The following is a 12,829-nucleotide window of genomic DNA, read 5'->3' as shown; positions in this document are numbered from 1 at the left end:
TGGGGAGGGTTGACATCCCTTCCTTGTTCCCCATTTAGGACAAAAGCGCTCAGTCTTGGCCACTAAGTGGTGCTTGCAGTAGGTTTTCTGTCCGTGTCCTTTGTAAGTGGCTCCCAGTTTGTGGGCGGTATTTATCATGAGAAGCTGGTGTGTCTTCTCAGATGCTTTTTCGCGTCTCTGAAGATGATCGACTGGTTTGCAGACGGTGAACTCCCCTGAGGGCGGGACTCTGGTGTCCTCTCATACACAACACGGCTGTGCGAGGGTCTGGCCGCGTTGGCCTGGGCCGGCTGTCAGGGGAGCACTGGCCTAAAGCAAGCTGGGGACTGCTCCCTCGTCTTCCGTTCTCTGGAAAAGCTCACGTAAAGCAGCTGTTACTTCTCTGTAAACGCTGAGTGGAATTTGCCAGCAGGAAACTTCACGGCCCGGAGTGTTCGTCACGGAAGGCCTTTCCCTTGTCTTCGTGTTCGGAGCTCGACCATGCAGGGCCAGACTTGGGTCCCTTCCCGTCCACGCTGTTGGAGCTCTGCCCCGCGTGCTGTCCATCTCGGCAGCTTTACTGAGCTGGTGCTCCCACAGCAGACAGCGGCTTCCAGGGTCTTCACACTTGTAGGACATCGTGTCATCTGAAGAAACTGTGTCCCCTAGCTGTCCCACACCTGCCCCCTGCTCCCCAGGCCTACACAGCCGTTAGCCACATCATAGTCAGGGCTTTATTTATCCCTGTGATGGCCGTGTAACGGCTCTCCTATGGCTTCGTCAATGTGTTGTCTGTTGACAGACATTTGGGCATTTGTACCTTCTGGCTGATGTATGTAACACTGCTCTGGGCACAGGCTTCTGTGTGGCATGTACCCAGGAGTGGGATTGTGGGGTCCAAGGGCAGCTCTATGTACCCTTTGGAGGGCCCCGCAGACTGTCATCCCGGGATGACACCTGTGTTGTCGAGTATCAGCTGCTGATTGCTTTCTCGCCCTCAAGTTGAGGTTCTTCCGATTGTTGGTGCGACATTCCAATGGCTTTCAGATGAAATAAGGACATTTTGAGCTTTATGTTGTGAGACTCTGGTCTTACTTAAATCTTATGTGAGGCTCACTTCCTGGACATCTTTGATGGGGGGGTGCAGAGCCATGGTGTTTTCTGTGGGCTGGGTGCAGCAGGGTGGTGATTGTCCAATAGTGTCTTGGTCCTCTGTCTTTTTCGCCTGTGCCTGCTGGTGTTCTTTAAGTATATTTATTTATTTTGAGGGACAAGAGACAATGCGAGCAGGAGAGGGGCAGACAGAGGATCCTGAGCAGGCTGTGCACCGCCAACACAGAACCCAACAAGGGGCTCGAACCCCTGAACCATGAGATCATGACCTAAGCCAAATCCAAGAGTCTGACACTTAACTGATTGAGCCACCCAGGCTCCCCTCCTTGTGGTTTCTTAGGTCACTGGGGTGAAACCCTTCTTCTCTGCAATAGAAACAATAACTTTCTGATTTAAGAACCACATCACACAAATACAGCACAGGTAAGCCTTGGGTGTGTCAGACTTCTTGTGACAGAAAATTAAGCATTCCAGTTGCACCTTCCTGGGACCGGGTCCAGGGGAGAGTGTCCCAGAATGGTGGTGTCTGGAAACTACCCTACCAGGAATGGCCCAAGAAGCTGGGCCCATGTAGCACAGAAGAGAGAAGGCCCTGGAAGCATAAGAGCTCTTTTTCTATAAGTAAACGATTCATGCAACAAGAATGTGACGGGTGGTAATGACCAGAAAACAGGTGTCAGTAGAAGATCTCCAGCAACCAAATCTATTCCAGCCAGGAACCGGCCACAGGCCTGAGGGAGACAGGGCTCCAGCCAGGGCTGGGAGGGTAACCCATGTACCCTCAGGGCCTCTGGCTGGCACAACAGTCCCGCTTCCTGGGGTCCTCCTCCTGGCAAAGCACCACCACGCGTCCGCTCAGGAGGGTCTTTGAAGACCTCGCTGATGCAGCCATACCAGACACGAGTCTCCATCCTGAGGTCATTGTAGAGCTGGGCAAATAATCTACGGGGTTTCCACACGTGTGTCGCATGGCCCACGTGAATCAACACATGAAAATCAATGTACATAAAATGCTCGGAATAACACCCGGCCCATGAATAGGGTTATGGGTTATCACGATGATAAAGACTGCTCTGTGCGTACACTGCTGAGGCAGCCTACCGGGTCCATATGTGCGCAAGACGGTAGCGCACACACAACTGTCTCCCTGCATCCATGTGTGTGCGTTCACACTTCCACATGTGCCTGAAGACACGGAAGCTGGTAACCGTGGTGGATATTGGGGAGGGCGGCCAAGGGACTGAGGTCTTGACCTTCCTGTGAGATTCTAGAACAGTGTGCATGTTGTGATCACTGCCTCTCCAGTCCCTGCACTCGTTTCCCTAACAAGGAAACTGTTGAAGGTGTGTCCATCAGAACTGTCGTCAGTGAGCATCTTCATCGGTTTCTGACCATCTCTCGTCTCTATGGGAAAGCAATGTATGGTAAATGCAGCCTTCTGTAAGAGCTGCAGTGTAGCAAGCATTTTCTTTAGTCTCTTCACTGATTCTAATGCGACAGATGATGACATGGCGTGAAGTAAGATCTGTAGCAGGATGAGTGGCTGCCTTCATGGCCCTTGTCTTGCTAAGAATGTGCCTCAGATTTGACTTTCTAAAGTTCTCTCCTGAGGAAGCCATCGGATGCTAAATCCTTTTCTGTGTTTGTCAAAACCACGTTCATATGACAAAAGTAGGAATAGGCTATATACCCAACAATAGACGTCTTTGCTTAATGTTTGGCCAAGCCGTTAGGAAGCAGTCCTGTGGAAGCATCAGAATGTCTGGTGTCCTAGAGAAAGTCACAGTGTCGTGAGAGGACATGCACGCTACTCGTTCACTGCTGGCAGGTGCGTGTGGTACACGCGCGCGCACACCCTTTTTTTTCTTTAATTTTTTTTTAACATTTTATTTATTTTTGAGAAAGAGACAGAGAGAGAGCATGAGCAGGGGAGGGTCAGAGAGAGAGGGAGACACAGAATCTGAAGCAGACTCCAGGCTCTGAGCTGTCAGGACAGAGCCTGACACAGGGGTTGAACCCACGAACTGTGAGATCATGACCTCAGCGGAAGTCGACCACCCACCAACTGAGCCACCCAGGAGCCCCACACACGGACACTTCAGAAGAGCAGGTCGCTGGCATCCGGAAACGTCCACAGTGCTGGCCCTGTGCCTCAGCTCCCCTGCACATGAAGTCTGCATTTGCTGAACGAACCCTGTGTGGGAATGTGTCCAGCGACAGCGGGTTGACCACAGGCCGGAACAAACTAAATGTCCACCATCATGGACAAATGCCAGTGCCTCCGAAAACCGAGGAGGCGGGGAGCCTTCCAGATTAAGGGAGATGAGAGGGGCACACGGTGGTGTGCTGCATTGGATGCTGGGCCGGGGACAGTGTGTGTGGACATCATGGGCCAGGTAACTCGCTCTGGGATGTGGAGCTGGTCAGGCTAGTGAGGCCGTGCTCCTCTTTTAGGAAATGGGGACTCTACAACTCAGCCCTGAATGCTTCAGGAGGCAGAGTGGGGGTGCTGGCAGGTGCGACGTGGAAGGAGCTCGAGCCGTGGAAGGCGGCATGGAAACAACCGGCACACCTGAGGAAAGACTCTGGGATTCTTTGTATTGTTCCTTCAACCTTGTTTTCATAAGCCTGAAGCTGTATCAAAATTTTAAAGTTACCAAGCCTGGGAAGATAGCGTGTGTTATTTATGGGTACTTGCTGCCCACATGAAGGCTTTAGCAGAAACGGAGCATCTTCTCCTAAAGAGTGTCGAAAGGTCTGACAGTGACGGTTTGCATGAGTTCACAGGTGACCGGTAACATATCGTCATGCTTTCTGTGTTTAAAGCATTTGATTAAAACAGGTATTATTGGGGGCACCTAGGTGGGTCAGGCAGTTATGCTCTGACAGTTCAGGTCATGATCTCACACTTCTTGTGTTTGAGCCCCGCATCAGGCTCTGTGCTGACAGCTCGGAGCCTGGAGCCTGCTTCAGATTCTGTGTCTCCCTCTCTTTCTGCCCCTACCCTGCTCGCACTTTGTCTTTCTCAAAAATAAATATGAAAAAAAAAAAAAACACTTAAAAAAAAACCCAAGTATTAAATGTAGGTTAGAAAATTTTGTATACAGAATTTTTAGTACATCTAAAATATAAGGCATATTCTGAAGGCTTTAACTTTTCAAAGGCACAGTGGCTCATGTGAACAAAGTACTAATTATAGAATAGTATTCAGAATTTTAAACATAGGTTACATGTATGCACATGCAAAGGAAAACACAAAGATGTTTACACTGTAACTGCTGGAAAGACATGCAACTTTGTTTAAATTAACTAATTTTTTTATGCTGTCTTCCAAACTCAGTGTGTCGAACATGTATGGATTTTGTTCACAGAATAAGAAACCACAAGGGCACCTGGGTGGCTCAGTTGGTTGGGCATTCTACTTCAGCTCAGGTCATTATCTCATGGCTTGTGGGTTCGAGCCCCACATCAGGCTCTGTGCTGACAGCCAGCTCAGAGCCCGGAGCCTGCTTTGGATTCTGTGTCTCCCTTTCTCTCTGACCCTCCTCTTCTCCCACTGTCTCTCTCTCTCTCTCTCTCAGAAATAAATAAAACATTTAAAAAAAATTTTTTTTAAATAAACAAACCTGAATAGACACTTGAGGACTTGGCAAGGCAGGTGGCTGCCAGCTGGTGGCATTCGACCCACCCTACCTGGGTGTCTCTTACAGATCGGCTTCACTACAGACCCACGCATGGCCCGCTCCTCGCCCTACCCCACTGATGTGGCCCGCGTCGTGAATGCCCCCATTTTCCACGTGAACGCAGATGACCCAGAGGCTGTCATGTATGTGTGCAAGGTGGCGGCTGAGTGGAGGAGCACGTTCCACAAGGACGTGGTGGTGGACCTGGTGAGTGACCCCCATCTGTGTCCAGGAGAGCAGGCTCCTGGCTGCCCCTCCCCAGAACTCCTGAGGCCCCCTCCCCGGTGAGCCATGCCGTGAAACAAAGTAGCTGGGGTCTCATCCTAGTGGGTCCCAGGTCACTCTTGTTTTATCTGGGGTGAAGGAGACATAGAACCCTAATTCTAGAGGAGGTAAACCGAGGCGCCGCGCAGAGGGGGCAGACGTGTTTCTCTGACACCGGCATCTCTGGCTGTGTCCAGGTGTGCTACCGGCGCAACGGCCACAATGAGATGGACGAGCCCATGTTCACACAGCCCCTCATGTACAAGCAGATCCGCAAGCAGAAGCCAGTGCTGCAGAAGTACGCAGAGCTGCTGGTATCCCAAGGCGTGGTCAACCAGCCCGAGTACGAGGTGCGGCCCGGCCCGGGGCCATGGGGTGCTTCCCGCGTGCGCGGAGCTTCAGGGTCCAAGTGAGAGCGTGCAAGATATTTACATCCGCAACATTTCCAAGCATGATTTCTGGGCAGTCTGGGCTGTGGGGAGCTCATAAAGAACATGGGACCTGAGTGCCCGTTCCAGGGGGGCAGGTGAAGGGCCTGGTGTAGATCTGGTCCCTCCTGGCTGATTAGGAGAGGCCCGTTCAGGTGCTCAGGGCATGGAGGCAGGAAGGGCTGGCCTCAGTGGCTGTCCGGAGGTCAGGGCCAGCGCTGGGGCGGCACCGTGGGCGTCCCCTCCAGGTGGCCCTTGGAGTTATGAGAACTGGGCCAGTGTGCAAGGAAGGAAGTAGGCGGGGCAGGGGAGGGGGACAGGCAGGGGCAGGGGCTCCAGCTTTGAGCAGATCTGCAGCCCGCAGACTCAAGAGAAGAAAGCGTTGGAGGTAAGAAAGATAAGCCAGCAGCCCCTCCCTGGCCTCTGAGTGGGTGCGCACAGGGCAGCCCCAGAGCGTGGTGCACAGTGCTCCCGACAGCCGTGCCATGCCCTGCCCTCCAGGAGGAGATCTCCAAGTATGACAAGATCTGTGAGGAGGCCTTCACCAGGTCCAAGGACGAGAAGATCCTGCACATCAAGCACTGGCTGGACTCCCCCTGGCCTGGTGAGCGGAGAGCGTCACCGGGTAACCCTCACCCACCCCCACAGCGCCCCTGGGGGCCACTCTGGACTCCCCCTGGCTTAATGAGCAGGGGGCGTCACCAGGCACCCGTCACCCATCCCCACAGCGCCTCCAGGGGCCTCAGTGTGGCTCTGGGATGGTGGCGTCTATGCATCAGCTGGGCCTTCTGTCCTAGGCTTCTTCACTCTGGACGGACAGCCGAGGAGCATGACCTGCCCCTCCACAGGCCTGACGGAGGACATTCTGACGCACATTGGGAACGTGGCCAGCTCTGTGCCCGTGGAGAACTTCACCATTCATGGAGGTGAGGAAGCGTCTGCCTCCCGGGCCAAGAGGTGGAGGCCCAGTGGGAGGGCGGGGGATAGCACCAAGCACCACTGCCGCCCTCCCTGCGCTCCCCTCCCCACTGTCCCAGGAGGCAAGTCAGGGCCCCAGGGGCTGGCTAGAGGAATCACTGCTCTTGTGACAGCTGGCAAGCACCCTGTCCCTGCAGGGCTGAGCCGGATCTTGAAAACGCGTGGCGAGCTGGTGAAGAACAGGACCGTGGATTGGGCCCTGGCCGAGTACATGGCTTTCGGGTCCCTCCTGAAAGAGGGCATCCATATCCGGCTGAGTGGCCAGGACGTGGAGCGGGGCACCTTTAGGTAACGCTCTCCGTGGTCTGGTAGCCTTTACAAAGGGCAGGACAGGGGAGGGGAGGGCCCTGGCATGTATCCTGAGAAGAAAATCACTGCCAAGAAGCAGTTGTGAGGCTCCGTGTTGGCCCAGACACACCCCTTCCCTGCTCCAGTGTGGATACTTCGGCTGAGCAGGGACCACCACGTGGGTCTCCTTGTCGGGACAGAGCCCCGGTGCTCCCACCTCTAAGCTGTGCTGTTCCACCCCAGCCACCGCCACCATGTGCTCCACGACCAGAACGTGGACAAGAAGACCTGCATCCCCATGAATCACCTCTGGCCCAACCAGGCCCCCTACACCGTGTGCAACAGCTCGCTGTCCGAGTACGGGGTCCTGGGTGAGTGCCACGGCCCACAGGCCTGCCCCCCTGCCGTGCCTCCCCTCCCTGCCCGCCTATCCACTGGCTCAGGTCCGTCTTGCTCCTCCTCCATGCTCTGCAGGCTTCGAGCTGGGCTTTGCCATGGCCAGTCCTAATGCCCTGGTCCTCTGGGAGGCACAGTTCGGTGACTTCCACAACACGGCCCAGTGCATCATCGACCAGTTCATCTGCCCAGGCCAGGCCAAGTGGGTGCGGCAGAATGGGATCGTGCTGCTGCTGCCCCATGGCATGGAGGGCATGGTGAGCCCCGCCCCCTCCAGACTGGGGCATGTCTGCTTCTCCCCCGTCCCCAAGGGCAGGAGGCAGCTCCGGTCCACCTCTGTGAGAAGCAGGGGTGCCGGTGCAGGCCACCTCCCCGTACATCCCCACCCTGGGCCTGGAGGACTGTCCTCACTGCGGAGGCCCCTTGGGAGGGGTCATCTGGAGCCAGGCTGTGGGCCCTGTCCTTACACAGAGGTGCTCCTTGTGTTCTGGGAGAGGGAAGGGGAGTGAAACATCAGCAGGTCGACGGAAGTTGGTGTTTTTCAGACCAGAAATGATGCGAGTCTGTTAAGGAAGAGACATGACGTGCACCTTTTGTCTTAACTTGTGTGTCTGGTTCCAGGGTCCAGAACATTCCTCTGCCCGGCCAGAGCGGTTCCTGCAGATGTGCAACGATGACCCAGATGTCCTGCCGGTGAGCAGAGCACCCCCCCAACCCCCGCCCCGAAGTGAGAGGCTCCAGGCTCTGTCCTGCTGCTGCAGGCGCTGCCTCAGAGCCTGCATGGAGCAGCCGTGTGCGGCTGGGTCAGGTGGACACTATAGAGGAGGAGTTTGGTGGAACAGTGTTACTGGGAGGGGGTTTGTAGAGCAGACCAGACCCGGCTGAAGGCCATGGTCTTCAGAGGAGGGAGAGGAGGCAAGGGACCAGGACACACAGCCCCAATGAGGGCATGTGGAGCTCCCACGGGGTCTCTTCCTGCACGCACCCATGCAGCCGTGGTGCCTGAGGCCATGAGCCGAGGTGCCTAGCCTGGGCTAGGGCCTGTGCCCTGAGGCCCGGGGACAGGAGCTCAGGCCGCTCGGCCTGCGGCCTCTCCCTCACACTGCAGAACCTGGAGGAGGCCAACTTCGACATAAACCAGCTGTATGACTGCAACTGGGTCGTCGTCAACTGCTCCACGCCCGGCAACTTCTTCCATGTGCTGCGGCGGCAGATCCTCCTGCCCTTCCGGAAGCCGGTCAGTCGGGGGGTCCCTACCCAGAGGCCTGGCCTGAGAAGTCCGGGCCCCCCACCCAGCAGGAGGATGAACCTGTGAGCGGGCGGTTGTGGGCAGTATGCCCAGTGGGGTCCCAGCCAGTGGCTCCTGAGCAGGGTGTTAATGGAGAAGTGGGTGTGAAGGCAGAGCCTGGCTGCAGGCGGGGACCCTGAGGAGAGGTCGGGGCACCAGCGCTCAGCATAGCTGGGACAGGTTCTGGAGGAGTGGACACGGGGCTCCTGGCCGCACAGCTGGGCCTCCTTCCAGACCCCATGGGGCCTGATCCATCACGGGCCTGTGCTCCTCCATTCCAGCTCATCATCTTCACCCCCAAGTCACTGCTGCGGCACCCCGAGGCCAGAACCAGCTTTGACGAGATGCTCTCAGGTAGGTGTGGGGGTGTGCGATGGTTTCCTGTGGCCCTGGCCGTGCGTTTGGTCGTTGCACACACACCAGTGAAGACGACCGCCCAGAAGTCAGAGCTTGTGTGTGTGTGCTGTGCCCCTCACCCCCCGTCTGCAGCCTGCGCCTGGGTGCCCTGGGCCTCCTTTAGGGGTGATGAGCAAGTGTGACCTCAGGGGCCTCCTCTCTGAGGAGGGTGTGCCGTGAGACCCACAGAGACCCCCAGCTCCTGGGTCGGGGGACCCCCTTCATCTTCAGTCAAGTTGAAGCCTCTTAAATCTGTTTGAATCCCCCGGGCCCAGCAGCCAGCACCGCGCTGCCGTGTCCGGTTCACCCGGCAGGGGCCCCACACGTGGGTGTGTTCATGTGGCCCGTATCCTCCTGTGTCTGGCCGCTTGCACTCCCATCCTGCCCCGCAGGTGTCACAGAGCAGGTGCTGGGACCCATTCTGCCTTGCAGCTGATGACTGGCTGACAACTGGCCCTGTGCAGGTGGCCCACTCACGCGGTCTGTTCGGCCGTCAGTGGACACGCGGTTGCCCCCATGTTCAAGCAATTGAGAGACACTGCCGTGGACGTGGGTGTGCAGACACCTCTTCTCGAGGCTGCTTTCAGCTCGCTTGGCGCGTCCCCCCAGGGGAGCTGCCGGGTCCCACGTAGTTTTGTTCTTGGGGTTTGAGGAACGACTGTACTGTTGTCCGCGGCAGCCACGCCAGCTCATGTTCAGCCCCGAGGAGCCCGTCTCTGCACTTGTGTGACAGTGATGCTGAGCCCCGTCGCACGCCTGCCATCCGTCTGGGCATCCACTTTGAACAATCATCTGTTCCCTGCTTTGGCTGATTTTGAGTCGGGCTATTTGCCTTGTTGTTGAATTGTGGTTCTCTCTGCGTGGAGGGTACTAATCCGGCATCAGAGACGTGACCGTGGAATAGCAGTAAGCCTGTCCCCCCAGCCCCCAGGGACACATGTCTCTGTTCACTTGTGTCTTCAGTGCTTTTCAGCAGTGCCTCACGGTTCTCGTCACCAGTCCTCACCGTCTCCGGTCGTCCCACTGATGCCGGTGCACGGGGGCTTTCTTGTGCACGTTGGATCAGGCAGTGTTAGTCTGCAGAAATGCACCTGAGCTCTGAGCGTGGACGTTTTTATCCTGTGACTTCGTTGCATTGGTTCCTTCTAATCTTGAGGGTTTTGGCCATGTACCCACAGATCATTTTACCTCTTCCTTTTCCAGTTCAGAGGCCTTTCATTTTCCTTTCTCCCCTCACTGCTCTGGCCAGGACTCCAAGCACGAGGTTGGGCAGGAGTGGTGGCCGTGGAGTCCGCACCTTCTTCCTGATCTTAGAGGAAGAGCTTCTGTTTCTCAGCCCCAAGTCTGGTGCTCGTGGTGGGCTTTTTGTATCACATGGGGGAAGTTCCATAGCACAAATGTGTGTGTGTCATGTGTGTTGCTAAGTAAGACCCTTTTCTGGACATCGCTTCCAGATGGCACCCTGGGTCAGGCCCAGCGCTAGGAATCTGAGTATTCCCAGCAAGTGTCACTTGCCGCCCAGGGCTGGCCTTGCCTACTGTGCACCACACAAAATGTGCTTCTCAAGGCACTCTGGGTCCAGATGGATTCGAGGGCCCCCCAAGGCTGGTGTGCGCCAGGAGCTGCGTGTTCTGGCACCAGCCCGTGTCCCGCCCCGCCCTGGGGGACCCTCGCTGGTGTGGGCGGGCCCTGGGTGTCCTCCCCCAGGTCCTGAGAGGACCCCCGGCTGTGGGGATTCTCTCGTAGGAACCCACTTCCAGCGGGTGATCCCCGAAGACGGCCTGGCGGCCCAGAACCCAGCAAACGTCCGGAGGCTTCTGTTCTGCACCGGCAAGGTGTACTACGACCTCACCCGTGAGCGGAAGGCCCGGGGCATGGCGGAGCAGGTGGCTATAACCAGGATCGAACAGGTGGGGGCCGGTGGCTCCGTGGCAGGTGCCTGCATCCCTCTTCGCGGCCCCTGAGCTCCACGCCCAGGGCCCCGTCCCATCTGACGGGAGCTCCTTGCTCCGCAGTTGTCCCCGTTCCCCTTTGACCTGCTGCTGCAGGAGGTACGCAAGTACCCCAACGCCGAGCTGGCCTGGTGCCAGGAGGAGCACAAGAACCAAGGCTACTATGACTATGTGAAGCCACGGCTGCGCACCACCATCAACCGCGCCAAGCCTGTGTGGTGTGTGATGAGCAGGGCCTGGGAGCTGGCTAGGTGGGGGTGCTGGAGGGGCGGGGGCAGGAGGTTGAGCAAGGGCTGGACCTGGGGAACTGGGTGGAGGGAGGGGGTCTGGCCAGGGGTAGGGCCTGGGGAGCTGGCTAGGTGGGGGTGCTGGGGGGATTGTGCAGGGGCTGGGCCTGAGGAGCTGGCGCGGCTTGGGGCAACAGTGGCTCCGAGCTCACTATGACCCCATGGTACCCCCCCTCACTCCCCCACAGGTACGCAGGCCGCGATCCAGCCGCGGCTCCGGCCACTGGCAACAAGAAGACCCACCTCACAGAGCTGCAGCGCCTCCTGGACACAGCCTTCGACCTGGACGCCTTCAAGAACTTCTCATAGATGCCGCCTGGGCCTCCTGGGCCGCTGCCCTCCATGCCACGGCTGCCCCTCGCTTTTCAACTAAAGAATAGTGCCTCAGGGCTGCCCGCACTTCTGCTGTCCACCACACCGCACACCCCCTCCTGCTTAACATTAGGCTGCTCTCCCCCACCCCAGTGCTTGGCCACCCCCCAGGCCAACTGCCCCCAGGCACCACAGCTTCTGTCCCACCAAGCATCCGCGTGGAGGAGAGGGGCCCCTGCAAGTGACCTGAGAGGGTCTGCCATGCTCCTGCCCTCCCGCCCCGCGGGCCCAGCCTCATACCCTCCTCCCCTCCCCAACCCGAAGGGAGGTCTGGGCTCTGCTGGGGCCCCCACTGTGCGGTGAACTGAGGCGCTAGATGGGGTGGCGGGCGGGAGGTGGCCTGCACCTGACCTGGCACAGAGAGGGCAGGTCCGCTCTCTGCGACGTCCGCTTCCGGCCCTCAAGAGGGGTCCGGGCCACTCGTGGGGGCTGTGCACACTGCACCCACCGCCACAGGGTGTGGGGCTCGGGGCTCATGGGCAGGCCAGGGCGTGGCCACCACCCGCCCCGCACACCCACAACCCAGCTCCCACTCCCATGTCCCGCTTCCCTCATCGCCAGCGCTGTGGAGGCGGAAAGGGTCTCGTCTGGGCTGTGCCACAGCCGGTCAGGGGAGAACAGGAAGGCCGGGGCTGAGGGGCAGCCCCCCTCACCCATCACAGGACAGATCTGATTTATTTATTTTGGTTAAAAAAAACAAAAACAGTTTTGCATTGCATTTGGCTTGACCCATAAACAAAGTTACCCTCGGGCCGTCTTCGTGTTGTTTTTTCTGTGCCCCCATCCTGCCAGCAGGCAGCCTCCGCTGCATGGCCACTGTCACAGGTACAGACTATGCCCGGTGCTGCCTGCGACACTATGGTCTGTGCTTGGGCTCTAGCTGGCCCACCCGTTCCCCTGGGGACCACCTCTGCAGGGGAACCGGCCCAGTGTCCCCCTCGACAAGAGTCCCGCCATCTGGGGCTCACAGCACGCCATCCAGCTTCCAAGGGGCCAGCAGGTTTCCTCACCAAGCGAGCTCAGGGAAAGTCCTGGGTTTGGACATGGGCTGACAGCCACCCCAACATCTAGACCACACCCAGGTCCCTTGTTCTTGAGGCCTCTTGGAATCTCTTCACATTGTCCCATGTGTTCCATTGGGCTCGGCCGTGGGTCCTCCAGCCCTGGAGTGACCGCAGCCCCATGCAGACGGGGGCTGGGTGGGGGGGCAGGGCCCCATGTCAGATGCAGCTGGCTGGGTCGGGAGCCCCTTTCCTTCCCTGGGGGCCCCTGTCTAGACGTGTGCCGGGAAGGAACCTTGCCTCTCGCTGCTGCCGTGTGGACTATGTGGACCATGCAGTGAGGGAGAGTGTGGAGGGTGGGGCTCCCTGAGGAGGTGGTGCTCAAACCTCACTGGGCAGCTCTT

General features: G+C 57.9%; 1 protein-coding gene across 2 annotated transcripts in view; it reads left to right on the top strand.

Moving 5' to 3' along the window:
* Positions 1 to 12,177, top strand: part of OGDH (oxoglutarate dehydrogenase) — a 64,960-nt gene extending 52,783 nt beyond the window's left edge. For both annotated transcript variants that reach the window (XM_039243007.1, XM_039243008.1), the window contains exons 11-23: positions 4,803 to 4,982; positions 5,237 to 5,389; positions 5,969 to 6,071; positions 6,265 to 6,393; positions 6,583 to 6,733; positions 6,977 to 7,104; positions 7,208 to 7,386; positions 7,751 to 7,822; positions 8,238 to 8,366; positions 8,699 to 8,771; positions 10,560 to 10,723; positions 10,829 to 10,983; positions 11,241 to 12,177. In XM_039243007.1, coding sequence (XP_039098938.1) covers positions 4,803 to 4,982; positions 5,237 to 5,389; positions 5,969 to 6,071; positions 6,265 to 6,393; positions 6,583 to 6,733; positions 6,977 to 7,104; positions 7,208 to 7,386; positions 7,751 to 7,822; positions 8,238 to 8,366; positions 8,699 to 8,771; positions 10,560 to 10,723; positions 10,829 to 10,983; positions 11,241 to 11,361 — 1,737 coding nt within the window. In that variant the 3' untranslated portion in view covers positions 11,362 to 12,177. The remainder of the gene's footprint in view (positions 1 to 4,802; positions 4,983 to 5,236; positions 5,390 to 5,968; positions 6,072 to 6,264; positions 6,394 to 6,582; positions 6,734 to 6,976; positions 7,105 to 7,207; positions 7,387 to 7,750; positions 7,823 to 8,237; positions 8,367 to 8,698; positions 8,772 to 10,559; positions 10,724 to 10,828; positions 10,984 to 11,240) is intronic.
* Positions 12,178 to 12,829: the final 652 nt, after the last annotated feature.

Source organism: Hyaena hyaena, unplaced genomic scaffold (genome assembly GCF_003009895.1).
Source record: "Hyaena hyaena isolate Hyena2069 unplaced genomic scaffold, ASM300989v1 scaffold_218, whole genome shotgun sequence".
Taxonomy (NCBI): Eukaryota; Metazoa; Chordata; class Mammalia; order Carnivora; family Hyaenidae; genus Hyaena; species Hyaena hyaena.
The sequence above is the reverse complement of the archived record's forward strand: the minus strand, read 5'-3'. Positions and strand labels throughout refer to the sequence as shown.